The 22,203-nt window shown below is 37.2% G+C and overlaps 1 protein-coding gene across 1 annotated transcript in view; it reads right to left on the bottom strand.

Annotated features, from left to right (window-relative positions):
- Positions 1-22,203, bottom strand: part of Wdr49 (WD repeat domain 49) — a 118,304-nt gene that overhangs the window by 31,258 nt on the left and 64,843 nt on the right. Inside the window, exons 10-16 of the mRNA XM_041659531.1 lie at positions 15,249-15,379; positions 13,604-13,702; positions 11,469-11,630; positions 9,057-9,244; positions 7,845-8,042; positions 4,934-5,115; positions 50-55 (exon numbers count right to left, since the gene is read on the bottom strand). Coding sequence (XP_041515465.1) covers positions 50-55; positions 4,934-5,115; positions 7,845-8,042; positions 9,057-9,244; positions 11,469-11,630; positions 13,604-13,702; positions 15,249-15,379 — 966 coding nt within the window. The remainder of the gene's footprint in view (positions 1-49; positions 56-4,933; positions 5,116-7,844; positions 8,043-9,056; positions 9,245-11,468; positions 11,631-13,603; positions 13,703-15,248; positions 15,380-22,203) is intronic.

Raw genomic sequence — 22,203 nt, 5'->3', positions numbered from 1 at the left:
AGCTCACCAAGGCAAGCTGGACTGTGACCGAAAAAGCATGGGATAAAACCGGACTCTCTGAACATGGCGAACAATGAGGGCTGATGAGACACCAAGGACAATGGCAGGGGGTTTTGATCCTACTTAATGTGCTGGCTTTGTGGGAGCCTAGCCAGTTTGGATGTTCACCTTCCTAGATATGGACGGAGAGGACCTAGGACTTAACACAGGGCAGGGAACCCGGACTGCTCTGTGGACTGGAGAGGGAGGGGGAGAGGAGTGGGGGGAGGGGGAGGAGAGTGGGAGGAGGGGGAGAAGGGTGGGAGGAGGGGGAGAAGGGTGGGAGTAGGGGAAGGGAAATGGGAGGCTGGGAGGAGGTGGAAACTTGTTTTTTGTTTATGTTTTTTTTATCTTCTTTTCGCAATAAAAAAAAAAGAAAAAAAATTATTTCAGAGGAGATTCAGTGTGCATTCCTCTTCCACAAAGTGAAGCACACTTCACATTTCCTCATTTCATGCTCAGCAGTCGAAACATTGCAAGCATAAACCCTGAAATGACCTTAGAGGCTAGCAGTAGTTTGCTATGTCATTAAAACATAAACAGGTATGTAGGTAGTGTTGTGGGTAGGAACTCCACAAGTAAGCGGGAAGGAGAACACAGTAGAACATGTGCCAATGTAAGGTTATATATATGGACAGACTATACCCACACAGAAATTAACTGAAGTAGAGTTGTGCACAGGCTCTAATCTAAATACATCGTGTGTGTGTGTGTGTGTGTGTGTATCTGAGTGTGTGTGTGTATCTGAGTGTGTGTGTGTGTGTGTGTGTGTGTGTGTGTATTACCTCAGGAAACAACCAATGGGTGCATCAATTTGAAACATTCAAAACAAAGATCCCTTTATGGAGGTCACCAAAGAACCCCCAACTGTATGTATTCCTATAATAAAAGTGCAAGGTTTGCCCATGTGTTAAGCCTAGCGAAGTGTGATTCCATCATTTTCCTTCTCTTTTCACATTTCCATTTCCTATCCTCAGCAACTGGAAAACAAACAGATCAATGAGTAACAGGGAAGAAAAAAAGACAGTATGTGTTGTGAATGGTAATCTATTGGTCAACATAGAAATAAAAGAATACAGTAGCATTCAATTGATACATGCTGGGAGTTTTATAGAGCAGATTTCTTATCATTTTTAAGCATTATTTCTTTTCATATTTGGAATAAATAGTGAGTGAATTTCATTCTTTCATAAGTAAGTTCAAATGACTACCAGATTATGTCTTGTAATTATATATGTATAATGGGAACAATGCTTTTTATGAGCATGTAATAGTTGCTTCTGAATCAATAATAACATTCTGAAAAGGAGTATCAAATCCAGATAGAGTCACTGGTAAATTCTACAAAACATATAAGTCACAAAAAATACTAATTTTGTGCCACAAAATAGGAGTAAAGGAACATTTAGTAACTTATTCTAGGAAGCAGCACACAATTCTTGTAGCAAAACAAAACAAACAAAAAAATCTACAGATCAATCTCTCTCACGAACATATTTTCAAAATTTTAAAATATTATTAAGCCAATCCAACTCTACATAAAAATGAGATATATAAAACAGCCAAGTAGAATTTATTCAAATGTACAGGTGCAAAGTTTCTCCACCATTTAGGAATCAATTTATTCAATCCTCCCTCCATTCAACATCAGATTAGAGGAAATTTTAACTGATACAAAAAGAAAACAAAAAGCAAAGAAGTGCGGATTGGAGAAAAGAAATAATAATAGTTTTGTTTGAAAATGATGTTAAATGAGTAATTGGGAGAAAGACTATAACTAAAAAGACATGTAAGAAATAAGTCTGAAAGAAGAAACAAAAGATGAGGATTTAGATGATCTCAAATAGATGGAAAAACTTCCTTTAATTACAGAAAGGTGCCATCCCCAAATATGTCTATACTGTGGTCAGGGTACAGGACACAGAAATACAAGAGCCAGAGTTCAGAAGAATATCAATTACCCATAAATCTGGGTATGTTGTGTGGTAACTTTCATTGAATTTTAGGAAACAACCTTCCTCAAGACCCAGTAATACCACTTTTGGGTAAATATCCAAAGGATGCTCAATCGTGCCACAAGGACATGTGCTCAACTATGTTCATAGCAGCTTTGTTTGTCATAGGCAGAACCTGAAAACAACCTAAATGCCCCTCGACTAAAGAATGGAAAGGAAAATGTGGTACATTTACACAATGGAGTACTACACAGCAGAAAAAATAATGACATCTTGAATTTTGCAGGCAAATGGATGAAGTCTACTTTAATCCTAAAAGCAACTATTAATCACAAACTATTTTACATTAGTATGGATTTTGGTTTATTGATACAAATTTAATGTTCTGGCTTTTAGCCAGTTTGGATGCTCACCTTCCTAGACCTGGATGGAGCGGGGAGGACCTTAGACTTTCCACAGGGCAGGGAACCCTGACTGCTCTTCTGACTGGAGACGGAGGGGGAGAGGAGTGGGGGGAGGGGCAGAGGAGTGGGGGGAGGGGCAGAGGAGTGTGGGGAGGGAAATGGGAGGCTGGGAGGAGGCGGAAATTTTTTTCAATAAAAATTAAAACAAAAGAAAAAAAGAAAGTTATACTGTAGGTATATTTCTATTCTTATTTGGGGTATTGTGTTCATTCTACTCATTTAAAACTTAATGTGTAATAAGAAATGCATGTCAGTAGTTAAACGTCTATAACCATCAAACATATAGTCAAATTTAGTGCTATATTTAATAACTTAAAACTTTTCACGATGTTAGACACATCTGCTCCTGGCAGCAACAATTTACTTTAAAAAATTATTATGGGTAGCAAAGAACCTCCATATAGAGTTTATTTTATTTGTGGCAAATCTAGCGATTTGGGCAAGAAACTGCCTTTGTCTCAACTGCTGTCAAAATGTTGTTCAAACTGGACAAGCAGGACACAAAAGAAAGTGACTGGCAAACTTTGTCAAGATGAAACAAAACAGTGTTTCAGTATTTCCTGCTTCGCAGAAAAGTCTGTCAGATATTATAGGCCTATATCATAGATGGATGCCGTAACGTTGGAGGAAACTTGCCGATGACTGACCAGGAAGCCAGATGTCTGCCATTTTAGAAGTGACTCATACTGCACTTACAGTTTACTCACGGAATATTAAATCCTTCTTGAGTCTTTGATGGAGTTGAAAGCTAGATAGTTATTATTACAGTTTTCCTTAGTTATGATAGTGTAGTAATAGGGGCAGCGGGGCTGCGTCCCCAGCACCCCAGCCGCCTGCACGGCTAGCTTTACCCGAAATAACAACACACAAACTGTATTCATTTAAACACTGCTTGGCCCTTTAGCTCTAGCCCTTACAGGCTAATTCTCACATCCCGATCAACCCATCTCTAATAATCTGTGAGCACCGGTCTTACCGGGAAAGGTTCAGCATGTCTAACCTGGCGGCTTGCTTCATGGCGTGTGTCTGCCCAGGAGCCAGGAGCATGGCGTCTCTCTGAGGCGTCTGCTCCCGAGAGGAGAGCTGTCGAGTCTGAGCTCACTTCCTCTTCCTCCCAGTGTTCTGTTCTGTTTACTCCTCCCACCTATCTCTAACCAATGAAATCCAAGCAGTTTCTTTTTATTTAACCAATGACCTTCGTCCATCATGATAGAAATTAAATTAGGAACATAACTTTGGACTCAACAAAAAAGGATAAATAATGTAGTATTGTCTCCAAAACTGCAAAATAAAAATGTACTGCACATTGTAAATGTAATTTCTACATGATAATTTTTCTTATTATGTATAGGTTTACTGTGTTAGAGTTGAACCCTTTTCTTTTTATTTAGACAAAAAGGGGGAAATGTCTAATAATCTTTGGAACATTGTGAAGATGTGTCTTTCCCAGAGTGCCTATTGGTTTAGTAAAAAGCTAAATAGCCATTAGCTAGGCAGGAGGTATAGATAGGAGAACCAAACACAAAGCACACTGGGAAGAAGAAAGGTGAAGTTGCCAGGTGACACAGAGTGACTAAGACATGCTGGAGGATAGATAAAGCAACAAGTCAAATGGCAATATATAGAATAATAGAAGTGGGTTAATTATAAGTCATAAGAGCTAGTTAGAAACAAGTCTAAGCTATTAGCCAAGATTCAATAATTAATAAGAGGTCTCTGTGTTGCTATTTAAGAGCTGGCTGGCTGGATAGAAAAAAAAAGGCCTACAGTTTTTAGCTTGGTCTACTTGTGAGATGCCTAACGGTGGGAGCAGGGACTGTTCCTAATGTTGTGGCTGGATTTGGGAAACCTATTCCTTATACAGGGTTGCCTTGCCCATCCTTAATAAAAGTGGAAGTGCTTAGACCTAGAGCAACTTCATTCGTCATGCTTCGTTAATAGTCATGGGAAGCCTGCCCCTTTCTGAACAGAAACAGAAGAGTAGATGGGGGAGAGAGGAGGTAGGGGAGGGGATAGGAGGAGAGGAAACTGTGCGTGGGAGTGAAATAAATAAACAAATTTAATTTAAAAAAAGAAAACAATACCTACAGTCCTAGTACTGAGGAGATTGGGGAAGAAGAATGTTCAAGAACAACCTGGGTTACCTGGCAAGACATTGTCAGGGAGCCTCTGACCGAGATAAAGAGAAAGTGGGTGGAGAGAGAGAAAGAGACAGACAGACGACAACGAATTACACACAGACACAGAGAAAGAGAATATAAATATAAAGAGAGGGTAAGAAATAAATGGAGACAAGAAATAAAATACATAAGAAGCCCTAAGAACATATCCCTGCATGCACACTCAATATTCTCCAAACCTTAAGAAAGTTTGAAGTTGCCACTGGATAGATTCAGAGCCTCACGGGAAATTAGGCCCAACTGTACCCATTTCACATCTAAACTTCACATCTTGACAAGGATTCAAAGTACTTACAGGTGCTTTAAATTGTCTTTGATTTCTTCAGTTAGTAGAAAGTCTTCTGTCGGGGCTAAGCATGACTCCTCTTTAGAAAAGGCAGGAATTATTTTCTCACTTTCTTCTTGACTTCCACTTTCTATGAAACTAGTCCCTCTTTTAGGAAGAGAAAAATAGTTTTCAATATCCCAACGGCTTGCCTAAAAATAAAAATATATTTTATTTTCATAAAATTTATTTTCACCTAACATTTATGTGCCTTTGCCCTGTACAACATTAATAAACAAACTGTCATTGATATTCATAAACACAAATGATCAAGACCAGCTATGATCTTAGTCTTGTAACAGAGATGAAATATTTATAACTTTTGTAAGGTAGAACATGAGCTACAAGATAAGAAAGAAACAAACTTATCAAATAAGATTATAGTTAACCAAAAAAGTGATATAGGCAAGAAGCTGCTCTTGCCTGGACTGCTTGATGTTATGCTGAATGGACTGGATATTCAGGACCCACAGAAAAGTGACTGCTGGAAGTTGTCTAAAGAAGGTGAAGATAGTCTTCAGGGTTCCTGCTTCATGAAATAGTCTGCCAGATATTCTGCAGGATATGAAAGAAAGTTACTGACCAACTGCCAATATAGGCAAAACTATCTTTGAAACTTCCTGCTTCATGGAAATGTCTGCTGGATACTATCTGCCTGTAGCCTGAAAATGGATGCTCCAATGATAGAGAAGAACTTTGGGTGACTGTCCAGATAGTGAGACATCTCTGTCAATTCTAGAGTTTTAGAAGTTGCTTACAATGTACTTTTTGTTTACTTAGGTAATATTGTATCCTTCTGGAGTCTTTGGTGGTGTTGAAGAATAGATAATTATAGTTTTCCTTAGTTATGATAAAAGATAAAGTAGATATAAATATTGTAACTGTAATTCTTCCTTGATACCTGTTTTGTTGTCTATAATCTTGCTATGTTAAGGTTAAAACCTTTGTTTTTATTTAGATAGAAAAGGAGGGTGATGTGGGATTTCCCCTCTGTATGCTGTGAATACCATTGCTTAAAAAAAAAAAAAAAAAAAAAAGCTGTCTTGGGCCTGTGCAGAGCAGAATAGAGGTAGGCAGGAAAAACTAAACTGAAAGTTGGGAGAAAGAAGGCAAAATTGGGAGATGCCATGAAGCCCTTCCAGAAACAAAAGCTGGATGGAACCTTGCTGGTAAGCCACAGCCACACCCATGTGGCGATACACAGATTAATAGAAATGTTGCTAAATTTAATAAATTTAATTTATTAAATTTAATAAGTAGAAATGTAAGAGCTAGCCAATAAGAAGTTATAGCTAATAGGCCAAACAATGATTTAATTAATATAGTTTCTGTGTGATTATTTTGGGAGTCTGGGTGACCAAATAATGAACAAGCAGCCCCTTACTACAGGACAAACTCCCAACCCTGCATCTCCAACTCTGGTGTCACATTCTAGCCATATCTCCAACTCCATACAGTGTTGTTGATGTCAATAAACCTATTCCTCTTGGTTTTGTTCCACTCCCTGTTAGCAGCTTTCATTATCAGGTATCCCATGACTTTATCATCTCCAACATCTAGGGGTCCCCAAGGTAATCCACGCTTCACCTTCACAGCTTCACACGATGGCTTCTCTGAGTCTCTACGGAGGGACACTCCTGACATAAGCCTGGCCTCAACATCTTTCATTAGTTGCAGAGGGAGATTTCATAACGCCTTCCTCATATCATTGGCTTGAAATCCTTTACCATGAGGTTGAAGGTGAGGAGGGGATGAATGATCTATGGGATTATGGACACAGAGGGAAGAGAAGCTTCATCGTGTGATCTGTTGCAACGCTAGGGACAACCAAATTTATTGAGACTAAGGGAACACAGACAGAAATGGGAAGGACTGTGGGAAACCTACCTAGTTTTCTGGCTGGGGTTGAGCAGGAGGTAACTGCTGAAGTTTGGGTCTAAAAGACAGAGACTAGTGGGGATGTGGGTAAGAAAGGGACAATCTGTGGAATCCACAAGAGATGTGAACAGAGGGCAAGGAAGGCTTCAGCTGGTGATCTGTTGGAGCAGTAGGAACAAAACTCAGAATTTTTCTGAAATAAATCGTACAATAACTATGTGGAGCCATTAAGAGCTGCCATCTTTCCATGCCATATTGAAGGAAGAAGCAGTCAAAAGTACTGGTCTAAGTCCTGTGACTTTGATTTCATCTGCAGGATGAAATAAATTTCACGTTCCCAAGAAAGACCTAGGGGAGCTTAGAACTTTCCAAGAGTTGAGCAACCTCATCCCTAATTCATAGAAACAGTCATTATTCATCTTTTGTTCTTTAGAAACATTATGGTTGTTCCTAACAGCATAAAGAACAAATGAATCTGATTGGCTGGACTGTAAGGCTTGCACTGTATGTTGGTTGACAACGATAGAAAACACAAGAAAAAAAATCACTAATCTTGACTTCTGATTGGTGAAATTTGTAACTGTAACTTTGCAATAAATGTTTGTAATTTTTATTCTTATAATCTCCACTCTTGCTCTTGCTTGGGACGGTCAGGAAAAAAAAAAAAAGACTCCCGGGTCCTTGACCTGCAGCCCTGATTCATCGGGGACCAGGTTATGTGGTAAATTATTAAAATCTTTGGAATTCATAAGTGTTTTCTCTCTCCTTCCTCATGGCATGTAACAGAACAGACTAGGTATAAAAGCATGTGCCCTCCCCTTTATGGGGCTGGTTGCAGTTGGTAATGGGGGAACGTGATTATAGAGTAACAGCTGCAGCATTGCAGATCAGTCCATCCATAACCATAAACTATAGACAGTAGAGGAGACTCCCATAGAAGTAAGCATAGATTCACAATAACTGCCATGTAAATTGTAGAATAACAGAGAAGGAATGTGCGTACCTGACCAAAGACCAAGGCAGGAGCATCGCAAAGCCCAGTCACACAGACACTGCAGTCCGCAGAGGAGGAAATGATAACCAAGTGACCACGTGACTCACACATCTGCAAAGAACTTATCCGGTCCTCATGGGGTTGAAATGATCTGAGCAAGGTTGGAGGCTGGGTGATTTTGTTCCCAGTGGAATTGGTACAATAGTTCTGAATGGAAAGAAATACCCAAAAATTTTAAAAATTCAAATAATTAAATAATAAATAGGTGATCTGTAAATCAATATCAATCTTTAAGTAGCCTGATATGAAAATGGGAGTGTGCATTTAGAAATAATAACTTATGATCTTCCTTCAAGAGAAAGCTCATGATGATGAAGATTAGAAACAGCTATAGTAATGTTGACAAAAGTCTGTCCACTGAAATGATCAACTTGGGAAAAGAAAGAATAGGAGTAAAAGGGGGTAATTTGTATCTGATAGAAGGGAGCTTGACCACATGGAGACACCAAATAGTACATCATCTTATGATTTTTAATTGATTTTATTAAGCTATACATTTTTCTCTGCTCCCCCCTCTCTCTCTCCCTCAGGAGCAGGTAAACAGATGCTATATCAACTAACACAGGATGTTGATAACAGGAGATGAAGAACCAGCACACTAGATGGAATTTAGATTTTTTTCACCTAAGATGTATCCTACTGTTTATGTCCAATCAGTGCTACAGTGAAGTACTGACAAGACCACACTCCTACGATGGACAACTGACATGACTGGATATTACTATGCTTCAGCACAAAAATCTGTTTTGTTTGCTTGTGTGTGTGTGTGTGTGTGTGTGTGTGTGTGTGTGAGAGAGAGAGAGAGAGAGAGAGAGAGAATTACTTGAAAACAAATCTATGCTAAAAATATGCAAATACTTTCAATTTTTGTTTGTTTTGTTAAGACAGCGCTTTTCCATATAGTCCTGGCTATCCTGGAACTCACTCTATAAACTGGGCTTGCCTCGAGCTCACAGAGATCTGCCTGCCTCTGCCTCCCAAGTTCTGAGATTAAAGACATGCACCACCACTGCCAGGCAAATGGGTTCTTTAAAATACTTTCAACAGAATATTTCTCCCTTTATCTAGGAAATAGAAAAGCTATCACTCAGCCAAATACTTACTTTTTATCAAATATTGTGCTTAAATAATAATGGTTCTGTGAGAACATTTTCCGTTTACCTCTATGTTCCAGATTTTCAACCATCCATCGGGATCTCCAGTGGCAAGGTATTGATTTTGTTTATCAGTAGACATAATAATGGATCCAACTCCAGCATGAGCCAAAAATTCAGCCAAGAGTTCTTTCTTAAATATATCCCAGAACCTGACATAACCAGATGCTCCACATGACACCAGGTTAGCACCTCCTGTAGCATGGGGAAAACAAATTAGAAAAATAAACCCAGAAATCCCAAAGTGTCTTCTCCTATGAGAAGTGGAGAGGTCAGTGGCACTGCAAACTAGACTGAACACCACCATTTCTGATTCTCTACATTATATAATGGCAATTATTCTATGTTGCCCTTGCTGTAACATTAAGAAGAATTTGTGTGAAGCATTAATGGCATGGGTTATATATAATATTCCTCTGTTTGGTTTTCTTTTGGTCATTCCATTCTACATTGATATTATTTGCATTAAACTCAGATAAAAATAATTCATTTATTTGAGGAATTTATAAAATATTAATTTAAACATTATAGTGCTATCCTGAAAATATAAAAATATAAAGTAGATATAAATATGTATTTTTGTATATAGAGATATAAAAATATGAAACTTATTATCCCTGGTAAGCCACTAGGCATGTGCACAAGAGGCAACAACCCTCATACAAGGTCTAGATGAACGTATGCACTCAAGTCAGCACAGATACTGATTCTCTACTGAGCAGCAAATCATGGATTCTTTTCATGAGCTCATTTTTAAATTTTTCATCAGGAATTTTATTATGAGCCCTTGTGGAACCCGTTTGTTGCTGTTAATAGATCTAGAATTAACATTTTATACTTTCCATTTACATAAAAATGTTTTCTGAAAGTATTCCTCTGTGGCAAATTTATTATTAGATAAATCTGTAGATCATTTTCCATGTGTTACATAATTGTTCTGGCAATTAGCCGCAGAGTTAGGGTGGAAGTGATGGCTTGTCTTTTTCAGGAGAAACACCAGAAACCTAATATTAAGAAGAATTAGCTATTAGGAATTGAAAGTAATTTTAGGGTAATGTTTCATAATGTGAGGACAAGTATGTTTTAAAAAAATAGTTTTGTAATAAATTTCAAATTCATCTTAGATATTCCATAAGGTTTTTGAAACAAAAGGTTATTGATGATGATTTTCATGTAGATACCTTGCAGGTTTTTCATTAGCAAATTCAATGCAGAAAAGTGATTATACTAAATATGACTCAGATATGTTCATTTCTTTATCTAAACATATAATGTTCATGTCCAGATCCCAAAAGTTTCATACACACATGAAAATATTTCTCAAACCGTGAGGGCCCACAGATGTGACTGGAGGTCAGTGGGTTCTAGTTTATTTTTGCTCTTTCAAAGTTGTTGACAACAGGTGTGGCTACTAACAAGGGATTCTGATAGAGGGTTTGGTCAATTAGGATTTGGGTATAGAGGGTGATCGGCTTCACCTGGACCAAAGGGCAGAGAGTTAAAGTCTATTCTGTATATCAAGTTAATGAACTCTGTTGCCTCTCTCCTCCCCTTTTAGAGTGAAGTATATAAGCATGTAGAAATTACATTAAACACATGGGAATTCAGTATTCACTGAATTTCCCTCCAGATGCTGTTCTGTATTTCTCTCTCTTATTTCTCTCATATCTTTGGTTAACAGTTCTAATCCTCACGCTCCTACTCTGGAATGTGTAACTTTAGTCAAGGATGTTCTTCAACATCAAAATATAATTTAGTTGAATGTTCAATGAATCTTCTCTACATTAGATTTTGTAGAGCAAGATGTAAGCTGTATCCGAATCATGATACAAAAGTAGGCATATTGTTATCTTGTCTATAAACTAGTAGCCCACCACAAAAAGTCACAGGGTAGCACCAATGCTGGTATCTCTCTTCACAAAAAAAATTCAAATGAGACTCTGATCTATTGTAGGAAGTAAAATTCAAATAGCAAAGACGCTCAAACAATGTTCAATATGTAAACCAGGCAGTACTTAAAGTAGGGTATGCAGTCAATTCAAACCTTCCCATTGAGTCCAATCTCAAACCTTGTCAGTGCAGTAACAGACACTGTTCCTTTGATACGTGTCAACCCACACATTGACTCATGCGATCTATCTATGCCCTCTGCCGTCCTAAAACACCTGCATCAGATGTCTGCAGTATGAAAGAATTGCTGGAATTTTTCTTGACCTCATCTCAAAAATAGACAATGGGTAAATTATTCGGCAGATCCATTCACCACCCTCCCCAGAACAAGCTTCCTGTCCAGATGCCCCTTCCTTTCATGAACCAGTGCAGTCTATGTGGCTACACAAATTTTGTAAGACCTAGATAATAAAACCCTTTATCGCTCCCTTTCTCAAATAGCAAAGGCAGATACAAACATTTATTTTACCTGTTGCCGCATTGTTTCTTCTTCCTTCCAGGAAGCAAAGCTTCGTAACAGCATTGTTACCTTCTGTGTCAGTCTCAACTTTTCGGGCAGCCTGAGTGGCCAGCTCTGCCAAACAGTGTGCTGAGCAACTTCTCTTGGCATTAAGTTTTTGGGCTTCTGGGTCTGTGATGAAGGAAAGGACAGTGCTATCAGTGAAGAGAACTGTCTTCTCATCAAACCAGAAAACTTAAACAACAGCAGAGTCTCTCCCATCCAGGCCTTAGGTGATATGAGGCCACCAAGTCTCACAACGTATATCAAGCTAGTTCCCATCAAGCCTCTTACTATTCTCTTCTACAACCTCAACAGAAAAGTTTTTTTTTATTTCGTTTTTGCTTTGCATATGACAGGCACATTTCCTGTGTCCCTTTGTAATGAATTAATTAGAACTTTACATCTTAGTCATTGTTAACTTTGCAGAAATCTCAATATGTTTAAGATAAATATGTCTCTAATGGCATGAAATTCTAGTTAATGCTAATCTTGCAAGTATTTAATGAACATGAAATCAAATAAACAAATATATGCTTACTTAAATATCTTCTTTAACGGTTCATTTGTTAGTGGGTTACTCTGGAAAGGGCATTCCTAATGGTCGTTTAATTGTATAATTGTATCATCTTCAGGGCACATTATGAAAACTGAAAATGATTATGTCAGAATCTTGTTAGCTTGCAGTTTTGTAAAATCTCTATGCAGATACCTTCAAATATCCAAAAGTAAAAAATATGGTAATACTTGGGGTGCGTTGACAAGTCAGTAGGTACAGTGCTTACCACACAGGTAGGAACACCTGAGTTCCATCTGCAAAACCCACTTAAAGACAAAGGGCAAAGTAGTACACACTTGTGTTGCAATGCTGGTGGGGAGATGAAGACAGGTGGATCCCTGGGGTTCACTAGCCACAGTAGCTTTGTCTACTCATCTCCAGTTCACGTTCTGTTTCATGTGTGCAGTTTAAGAGGTTCGTGTTCCCATCAGCATGCCTCCACTTTGCTATTATTGCTTTACTTCTCTAGAACTAGAAATGTAAATAATCTGTTTCTTCTACAAATTGTCTTTGACCTGGTACTTTATTGCAGAAATAGAAAAATGACCAGTACAATTATTGTAACTTTTTATGTTTTACTTCTTTATCTATTTAATTATAGCCACAGTTAGGATGGTTTAAATATAGATGATATCCTCTAGAAGGCAAAGGGCGAGACAGAGGCAGAATTACACCATCCCCTTGGAATTTTGAGATTAATCTTTATAGTTGGTTTTTTGTACATGAAGCAAGTCAAAGCTTTGTGTCTGGAGTCAAATAATCCCTCAAAATCTTAAATTCTTAAATTGGTTATCTTACTCCCAATAATTCACTCTTCAGCTTTACACACACACACACACACACACACACACACACACACTGCCTCTAGTGGCCAGTACTTCAAAATTTATTATCTATGAGCTTACCCAAGTGAGCCATAGGAACTAGCTTTATAATAGGAAATGAAATAACCATTATCTAAAGAAAAACCTTTAGTTTCCTCAGAAACTAAAATAAAACATGAAAGACAATCGTGGAGACACTTTACTTAAGCATAAAATATTCATGTGCTCTGCTAACTGCTATAAAATATAATATCCTTCTGTCTAATGCTCCTCTCATGCTTCTAAAGTAAGGAATAATTTATGATATCCAGGTGGCATAATATTTATTATAAGCTTCAAACTGAGACTGAAAAGCCAATCAAGTGAGCATAGTTACCATTTTCCTACCAAGGGATAGCCAAAGTCCCTCAAAGGCTATTCTGCAACTTTTATTGGTTAAAACCAAACTAGATGAAAATGAGAGCTCTCCCCCTGCTATCAATAATACAGAAATGCTGACAGAGCATAAAGAGACAACTGGAATGTTGTGCATAATTTGCAAATTCAAGTTAGTCTCAAGATTCTTCTTAGTCAGTGTGATAAGGTTTCACTATCTCTAATGCTTGGAGCTTGCAGTCAGTCACCTAGAAATCAGGTGTACACCATATCAGACGCATGCAATAACAGACAGGCCTACTGTACCACAACTCAACTTAAGATTTCAGTTTCAAATTTGCACTCACCTAATTTAGATGTTAGCTGCCTCTGGTAATCAGGGTGAAGGACATGGTGAGCATTTTCTGTGCTGCTATTCCACAGAACAATTTCTCCATCATAGCTCCCTGTAGGAGCCAGGGCAAAGAGCATAAAGTACCAGATTATTTTACAGAAACATGCAAACAGAAATAAAAGGAATCCATTATCAATGTGTATTATATAAAATCTTGTAAATAGTAGGTATTCTAAATTTTTGCAGATATGAATGATGATGATACCTAATACTTTATTAACTGTGGAATTTCAGCACTTATAAAGTAACCCATTCAGTTGGTGGATATGAGCCATCTAGCTATCTTATTTTATTTTAATAAATCATCCTGAATAAAGGCTCTGAGGTTAAAGTGCTTGAGTCTGAGACCAGGTCCTGCCAATAATAATACACATGACATTGACTCATCCTGATTCCAAAATATCCTCACCTATAAAACTGGGTAAACAATTGTACTTATACTATGGGCTTATTTTAAGAATGAAAATTATTTAGAGTGGTGATAAACAACTGGGCAGGTATTGAGGAAGTGTGAATCACTCTTACAGTTCTGTTCCTACAGTATTTGTGTGTGCACAAAGAGAGTGCTTTGCTTTTCTTTCAGCTAAGTTCTTTGTGAAATGCTTTCTCTCATTCTAAAATTCTTTCCACAGAAAGTCATCTGTTCCTCTTTTGTTTTGTTTTTTTTTTAAAAGAATGAGAGAAAAGCTCAAACAGAAAAAATTATGAGCAAGCCTGTGCTGTGGAGAAATCACATAGCAGTTAGTGTTCAAATAGCACTCAGTGGTCAGTGAGGACAGTCCACTACCGAGCAGAGGCAAAATGGCAAGTAAGGAGCACAAAGAACAGCTGAGTTTGGGTGAAATATATTTGAGGAGAAGAAAAAATAATATTATACTGTTCTGGACAGAACAATCTACTTAGTTCAGAAACTATTAGGTAAGGGGATGGATTTCAGCTCCCCATGGCAGATCTACTATTATTCACTGTGACTCAAAATTCATTATGAACAAGTGCTTGGAAGAACATTTTCCCTGTAAAACTGAGGGTATTAGGATAAATTAAGAGCTAGATTATGCCAAAGAGTTAATTTTTGCCATGAGATACCTATAAAGAGGAGATAACATGTCATCTACTCAGATAATGAAGAAAGTCAAGATATTCTAAATTAGAAGTAATTGAGTGCTACCAAAGTATGATTCTTACCCAAAAGCTCTATTGCTGCTCTTGAAAAGTGAACAGTACAATCAAAGTTAGTGTTCACTAATAAATCTGTTCTATGTCAAGCACTATGTTAAAATATTATATTGGTTCTCTGTACCTTAACATAAGAATGCATACAAAACTATTTTTAGCCAAGAGAGCTATGAATTGACATATAAATAAGTCACAATATCATCCAGTAGCTAAGAAGCAGAGCCAGACTGTGAAACCATGACACAGCCATGGAAGCCGGTGGTCCTCACTACCACAAAAATAAGGACTTAAAGGAACTGTATGACCACTTCATTGGGAAATGGAATCCCTTTTCAGTTGAGAAAAGTTTTTCTTTCTTTTTTTAATTTACTCAAAGCCAACAAACTCTCTCTAGTCCATTGTCCAGCGAAGTCTCAATTTACCTGTAGCAAGAGTTTGTGGGGGTAAAAAGGCAGCACACAGGATGTCATCTTGGTGATGGATTCCTCCTTTCCATTCTTCAGACTGGATGGAAAACTGATTGAAGTTCTGGGGTCGAAACACAGTAACTGCTCTGTAAAATGATATAGAATTTAGCGGCGAATCTAAAATTGGCACTGATATTGAGTAGCCATTATCCACTTGGATGGTGCGGTTTGAAGAGTCTGAAAGACTCTACCACCCAAAATTTTATCACTACGTGCTATCTGCAGCAAAGTAAGCTTCCCACTGAAGTTTCTTTAGAATTCTTACATTAAATCTCTGGTAAATGCTTAATGTGGAAAATAAAGGTTAATTGTGCTTCTATGACTATTAAAACTAATGATACATCCATTTATCAGATTAACTGCTTCCAAGACCTGAAAAACAATTCCTCACATGAAACTATTAAGACTTTTATGACAATAATAATAATAATAAAATAGAGTGGGTCTATGAATAAATATTGTCATGTAGTTTAAATTACATCAATGTAATTTCTTTCATCAAAGCTGCTTCTTACGATATTTTCATGTATTCATTCCCTATGATATTTTTCAGAATTACCATATCCATAGAGTCTTGGAAATCACTGTATTTTTAAAAGCTGCTGTTTGTGGAAAGTGTTTGAAAATCGCCATCCCCAAGAACTATGAGATCTGGGAAATTGAGACATAACAGTTTTAGGGAAGTCGATCTTGAGGCACTGCCGACAAATTGGAATGTAGACCATGGAGAAGATAGAGTGGACAGTCCAGTACCTGGGAGGAAATGAGGCAGTGTAGACAACAGTTTATGGAAGAATCAGCAATGCCAAATGCCCACTCAGTGTCTCGAGCTCTGGCTGACAACCAATATTTACCCTCTCTTTCTTTACATGGCTATTATCTGAAGTGATATGCCATTTGTATTTTAATAAATGAAGCTTTCCAGAAGATCAGAGAGTAAAACAGCCACCCTGGTCAGCCTTACAGATCAGGCAGAGGTGGCACACACATTTAATCCCAGTAGCCACACTAGTTTTCTGTAGAAACCAGGCAGTAGTGGTGCATGCCTTTAATTTCAACACTACAGAGAAATATAAGACAGGAAGAAACAGCTCCCAGAAAGTCTCATTCTAGGTATTTCTGGAGGCAGGATCGCCATTTCGAACTGAGATAGAGATAGGAGCCAGTGGCTGACTGTTTTGTTTTTCTGACCTTCATGTTGAACCCCAAATTCTGTCTCCGGGTTTTTATAAATAGTGCTACAACCCTCCGTTCAAATGACCAAAGCTTGAGTCTTCACTATCATTCTTCCCTGCTTCCTGACATCATGCATCTTCACCCCCTTAGTTGTCAAACCAATGTTGGTCTACACTCATGAACAAGAAGCTACTTTTTCTTCTTCAAATTCTTGCTTTCAGTTTGCAAAGGACATTATATTGATAATATGTATTGTTTGCATTTACTGTGAAGCTGGCGCTGGGGTCAGGATCCACCCTCTCCATTTCCAGACCCAAGTATGAGTGTCTCAAAGTGTCCTCCCAGGGCCACTGTCTCCTATGGCCTGCACACCCACCAACTCTGTGACATGGAGAAGTGGGGGACAGAAAGCTAGCCCAAGAGTGAAAGCTGGTGGACAGTAAATCATTTCATCAAAGGTTCTTTCTTTTGGCACCATGATATAAAAGTTCCTTGGAAAAAGAAACTGGAAGTTCAGTCATAAGAAGCTCATCCAAAGAGAAAATGTTCAATTAGTAGCTCCAGCTGATTGCCTCAAACTTCCCCATCCGTTTCTCCTGGATGTTTTAAGCACAGGATTTGACAGTGTTTTGCATCCTACCTGTCTATCAACCATTTATACATTACTTGCTATTTGTTCAAAACAAAATGAATGACTATCATGGCTCACTCTCCAAAACGTATAGAATACATTCTTGCTTTTCTGCCTACCCTCTTTATTATTCATTCCTGAATCTCCATTTTCTTGACCCTTCTTTCTTTCACCCTTTTGATCTAAATGTTCTTTATCATCGTTGTTCCTTTTCTCTCTGTTCATTCAGAGATTCTATATTCACTGTGGATTCTAATATCAGTTCCATACAAATGGCTCTCTGCTGATCTTCATCCACAATCTTTTACCAGGATTGGATGGTTTCAGTTTGAGAGTTTGTTGTTCTATACATATTGTCCTTCCACTGGCAATATATCTTAACATATGAAAAATCAAAATTTGCCAGCTTCTATCCATACTCTGTACTGAATTCTAGAATTTGGTTTACAGGTCATCATTACAGTCCACCTTGTGTTATTTTCCTCTGGTTACAAATAATTACATTTTATTTTATCCAAGCGTAACATCTTCATTGTTTTCACTTCCCCTTTAAATGGCCACTTAGAGCTTCCTAGAACAGAGCACTTTGCCCCACCCCACTGTTTAACAATTGTAAGAGGCTCCTAACTAATCTCACTATTGCTAAGTCTCCTCTCCCCAGATGAAATCTGCTACTTTATCTTTGTATTCTAGAGCTTTTAATGTTCCCTCATTCTTCAAGCAAATATTATCTTCCCACAGAATGTCTTAAACATTTAGAACCAGAAGCCCAAAGTTAAATAAAACATTAAGTGAAATGTGGTAAGTGCTAAAGCAACCCAGGAGTCCAGAGCACAGATCACAGAGGTAGAGTCGAGGTCTGATAGTTACTGTACAAACAGGTATAACAATAAAACAATGTATAGGACATGGGAGAAGGAAGTTTGCTAGAGAGAGGAGACAAGACAATGAAAGACACGAATGAAGCCTCACTTAGAAACACTTCCTGGGTTTCCATTTCCCACATTACAAAAGTCAAATGTGAATGTCCATTTTTCCAGACCCAATAGTATATAGACTTAATCTCTTTTTTTAAGATTTATCTTTCACTATACTTCTGCATTACCTCTTAGTAATGTGTGTATGTTCATGCGTGTGTGTGTGTGTGTGTGTGTGTGTGTGTGCGTGTGTGTGTGTGAGTTTTCAATGAACTTTGGAGCAAGGCTATAGAAATCCATAAAGTAATATCCTTTGTGCAACATTGATGAAATAACATTTTAACAAGATAGAGATAATAACATACAATAAAGTACTATGTTCATTTGACTTGCACAAATAGATTACAGGGTTTCAAATCTACTGTCACACATGGAGGTTTAGAAATGTCAGGTGTATCCAGGGCTCACTTACTGAAGAAAATCATTTTGCCCAAGCCGAATTCTTATTGTTCTCTATTTTCAGATGTTTAGTTTTTGTTTCTTTTCCTTTTGTTTCATTTCCTTTTGTTTCCTTTCCTTTCCTTTATTTTCTATCCTTTTAGGGGAACTTCATGTTTCTGAGTCCTAAGCACCATCTTCTCAGGCCACTTATATTCCATAAAAATTCTGTAAGAACTAGCATATGAAGAAATAATTCCATCCTGACCTCCCAAATGATTCACTTTCACTAATTTTATTAAGATTATATCTCAAAGATCTCCAGTTAGATTAAAAATACTAAGAAAAAGTGGATCTTCATTTCCTAAACTGAATGAGGGAAACTATCTGCTTAAAGAAGCTTTCTGTGGCCAGCAACCTCAGGATTTCCCTGGACCCACCCATCCCTTCCCTGCTTCATTTTCCTTGGTAACATGCATTACTGTGTTGTATACTTTTTGCCTCTTTTTTTGTCTCTTCTGTAGTAAAAAAAAAAAAAACTGAAAAACTTATGAAGCAGAAAGTCTTCCACCTTCATTGTCAATTTTAGAATAATATTTTATCTATAACAGGCAAAGTAGAAGCATCTACCAAAGTTTAAGAATCATTCTCCTATTTTAAAAATAATAAGTTTCATATGAATATCACTAATTGAGGCTTAGAAAGATACTATAAGTAAGCAAATACAAGTTCTAAAATTCATTTTACTATCAAAATATCATGAGTACATATTTCTGAATTTATCTACTACTAGGTGAAGGAGATGGTGAGTATGGAGTGGTAGGGAAAACAGATCCATCTTTTGTCTATTTTGTAAGGCGAGTTTCAATGTCAAAAGTCTTTTTGCCAAGATTCCCATATTAAATGGATATAGATATATTCAGGGCACACCACCTAAGGCATGAAATGCTTTTCATAATATTCTACAAAAAGTATCCATTTTGACATTTGACCTTCTATGTCAAAACACTAAAAAAATAATTACCTGGCACCTTTTCCTTAAAACCTAACCTGAAACCTGGATTTGAAATGACAGTGATCCTCACACTACCCCAAGAATCCACACTCCAGTTCTCACCTCCTCTGTCTCAAACACAACTCTTTATTTTTTAAATTTGGACTTTGCCAAGAATGAAATGAAAGTTCAGATGATCCAGTTTTCAGCTACTTTAAAAGTCGAATAGAATTGTTATTTGACACTGAAGGAGTTTACCAGCTCTGTTCCATTCCTCATAGCTACGATCCGGAGAGAATTGACCTGAGTCATTGTGCCACATTGCATAGAAGCTGGTTATAAAAATAACACTATCAGTGATCTCTTCCTTCAGAGGTTGATTGCTCATGTGCTGTTGGTCCAGCTGCTTTGAATCTCATTAAATTCTCAACAATATTCATTAAGGCTTCTCCTTTGATCCATGGCATTAGAGATTAATAGTGATTATCTCAAAAACAGAATACCCATTTCTAATCAATTTGTTCTCCTCTTATCTAAAATCTGTGAGGTCAAACTTTACACGTAGAAATAATCACAAGTTAAGGCTTAGCAAGCATCAATGATTTTCAAATGTATTTATTCTCTCCTTAGTTCCCAAATGTCAAGCTTAAAATAAATTACAGCTTTAGACCCTTCCATTTTGATTTTTATTCCAATGGTAGAAATTAATTAAGTCACTTTGGGCTACTTCCTTTAAAAAGGCAATTATTAAACCTTAATGTCTTTCTTTACATAAGTTTTATTTTATTCTGGAGCAACTTCAAATTCTTAAGGGTATTTCATTTAGAAAACACTTTTAAAAGCAAATAAAAAATCAATTTGCTGAGTAGTACTCTAATATGTATATATTCCATACTTTCTTCATCCATTCTTCCATTGAAGGGCATCTAGGTTGTTTCCAGGTTCTGGCTATTACAAACAATGCTGCTATGAACATAGTAGAGCATATACTTTTGTTGTATGATAAGGCCTCTCTTGGGTATATTCCCAAGAGTGGTATTCCTGGGTCCAGGGGTAGGTTGATCCCGAATTTCCTGAGAAACCGAAACACTGACTTCCACAGTGGTTGCACAAGATGGCATTCCCACCAGCAATGGATGAGGGTACTCCTTTCTCCACAACCTCTCCAGCAAGGCTATCATTGGTGTTTTTTACTTTAGCCATTCTGACAGGTGTAAGATGGTATCTTAAAGTTGTCTTGATTTGCATTTCCCTCATCGCTAAGGAAGTTGAGCATGACCTTAAGTGTCTTTTGGCCATTTGAACTTCTTCTGTTGAGAATTCTCTGTTCAGCTCAGTGCCCCATTTTATAATTGGTTTGATTAGCCTTTTACGGTCTAGTTTCTTGAGTTTTTAATATATTTTGGAGATCAGATCTTAGTCAGTTGCGGGGATGATGAAGATCTTCTCCCAGGACTACTGAGAACTCAAGAACAATGGCAATGGGTTTTTGATCCTACTGCAAGTACTGGCTTTGTGGGAGCCTAGGCAGTTTGGATACTCACCTTACTAGTCCTGGATGGAGGTGGGTGGTCCTTGGACTTCCCACAGGGCAGGGAACCCTGATTGCTCTTTGGGCTGACGAGGGAAAGGGACTTGATTGGGAGAGGGGGAGGGAAATGGGAGGTGGTGGCAGGGAAGAGACAGAAATCTTTAATAAATAAATTAATTAAAAAGAAAAAAATCAATCTGAAGTGACCTAATAACCTGATAGAATTTCTAACATCATATACATATATATATATATATATATATATATATATATATATATATATATATGGTTCATATGGAATTGGAAGACTGAGATTTGGGAGAAAATGGGGATGATCAAATTATATAAATAATTATTTAGTAAGCACATATTTTTATAGTGGACTGTATAAAGTGTGGGGTATCAATAATTTTTTCAGAATTATTTTAAATAGTATGCAAGATTTACTTTTTATATTTGTACAAGTATAAATTTTAAGGTGATAAAATTTTCATAAACAAAAGTTCAGATATGTGAGCAGATATGTATAAGGTGATAGTTATACTAATTCATTGTTACTATTTCACAGTGTGTACAAATATTGAAGATTTGCCTGTATACTTCAAATATTAGTATTAACTGTTTTTATTTGTTGATTATACCTATGTACAGCTGACAAAAAGGACACAGATTCTCCTCTACACAAATAGAAGAGAGGAAAGTGTCTATTTTTAATGCACTGTAAGTACATAAGAAAATAGGTTCAGGGCAATTTGAAATCTTGAACCATTGTATTCGGATGATTTGACTCTTTCTGTACAGATCACATTTCTAGACTGAACAAATGCAAACACAACTAACTAGTCAGTCATTCATTGAAGTTTTCCATTTTAATATGACCAATGATCCAATGACGTCTTGTCAGTTAATTTTGTTCCAAGTCTATTTTACTTAAGATGTAATGCTGTCAATTTTTATTGGGGTTTTTTCATTATGATAGGCAGGTATGAATTATTGGGTTCTTGAAGAACATGACCTCTTTAAGTTCCTTTGTTTGTGACTGTATTTACAATAGTATTTGCCCTTCCCAGCCTTGTGTTTCATAAATTTCTTCATCAAATAGGAATTGATGACAGTAGAAATCATGGTTTTTCACAATTAACATGCTCTATTTCCTAACTTAGTGGCTTCCATCTGGGCATAGCTTTTAAGATATTATGGGAAGGAAAAGCGAAATTTATTTG

The sequence above is a fragment of the Microtus oregoni genome, unplaced genomic scaffold (genome assembly GCF_018167655.1).
Source record: "Microtus oregoni isolate MIOR12 unplaced genomic scaffold, Mior012 000010F_ref0000083, whole genome shotgun sequence".
NCBI classification, from domain to species: domain Eukaryota; kingdom Metazoa; phylum Chordata; class Mammalia; order Rodentia; family Cricetidae; genus Microtus; species Microtus oregoni.
The sequence above is the reverse complement of the archived record's forward strand: the minus strand, read 5'-3'. Positions and strand labels throughout refer to the sequence as shown.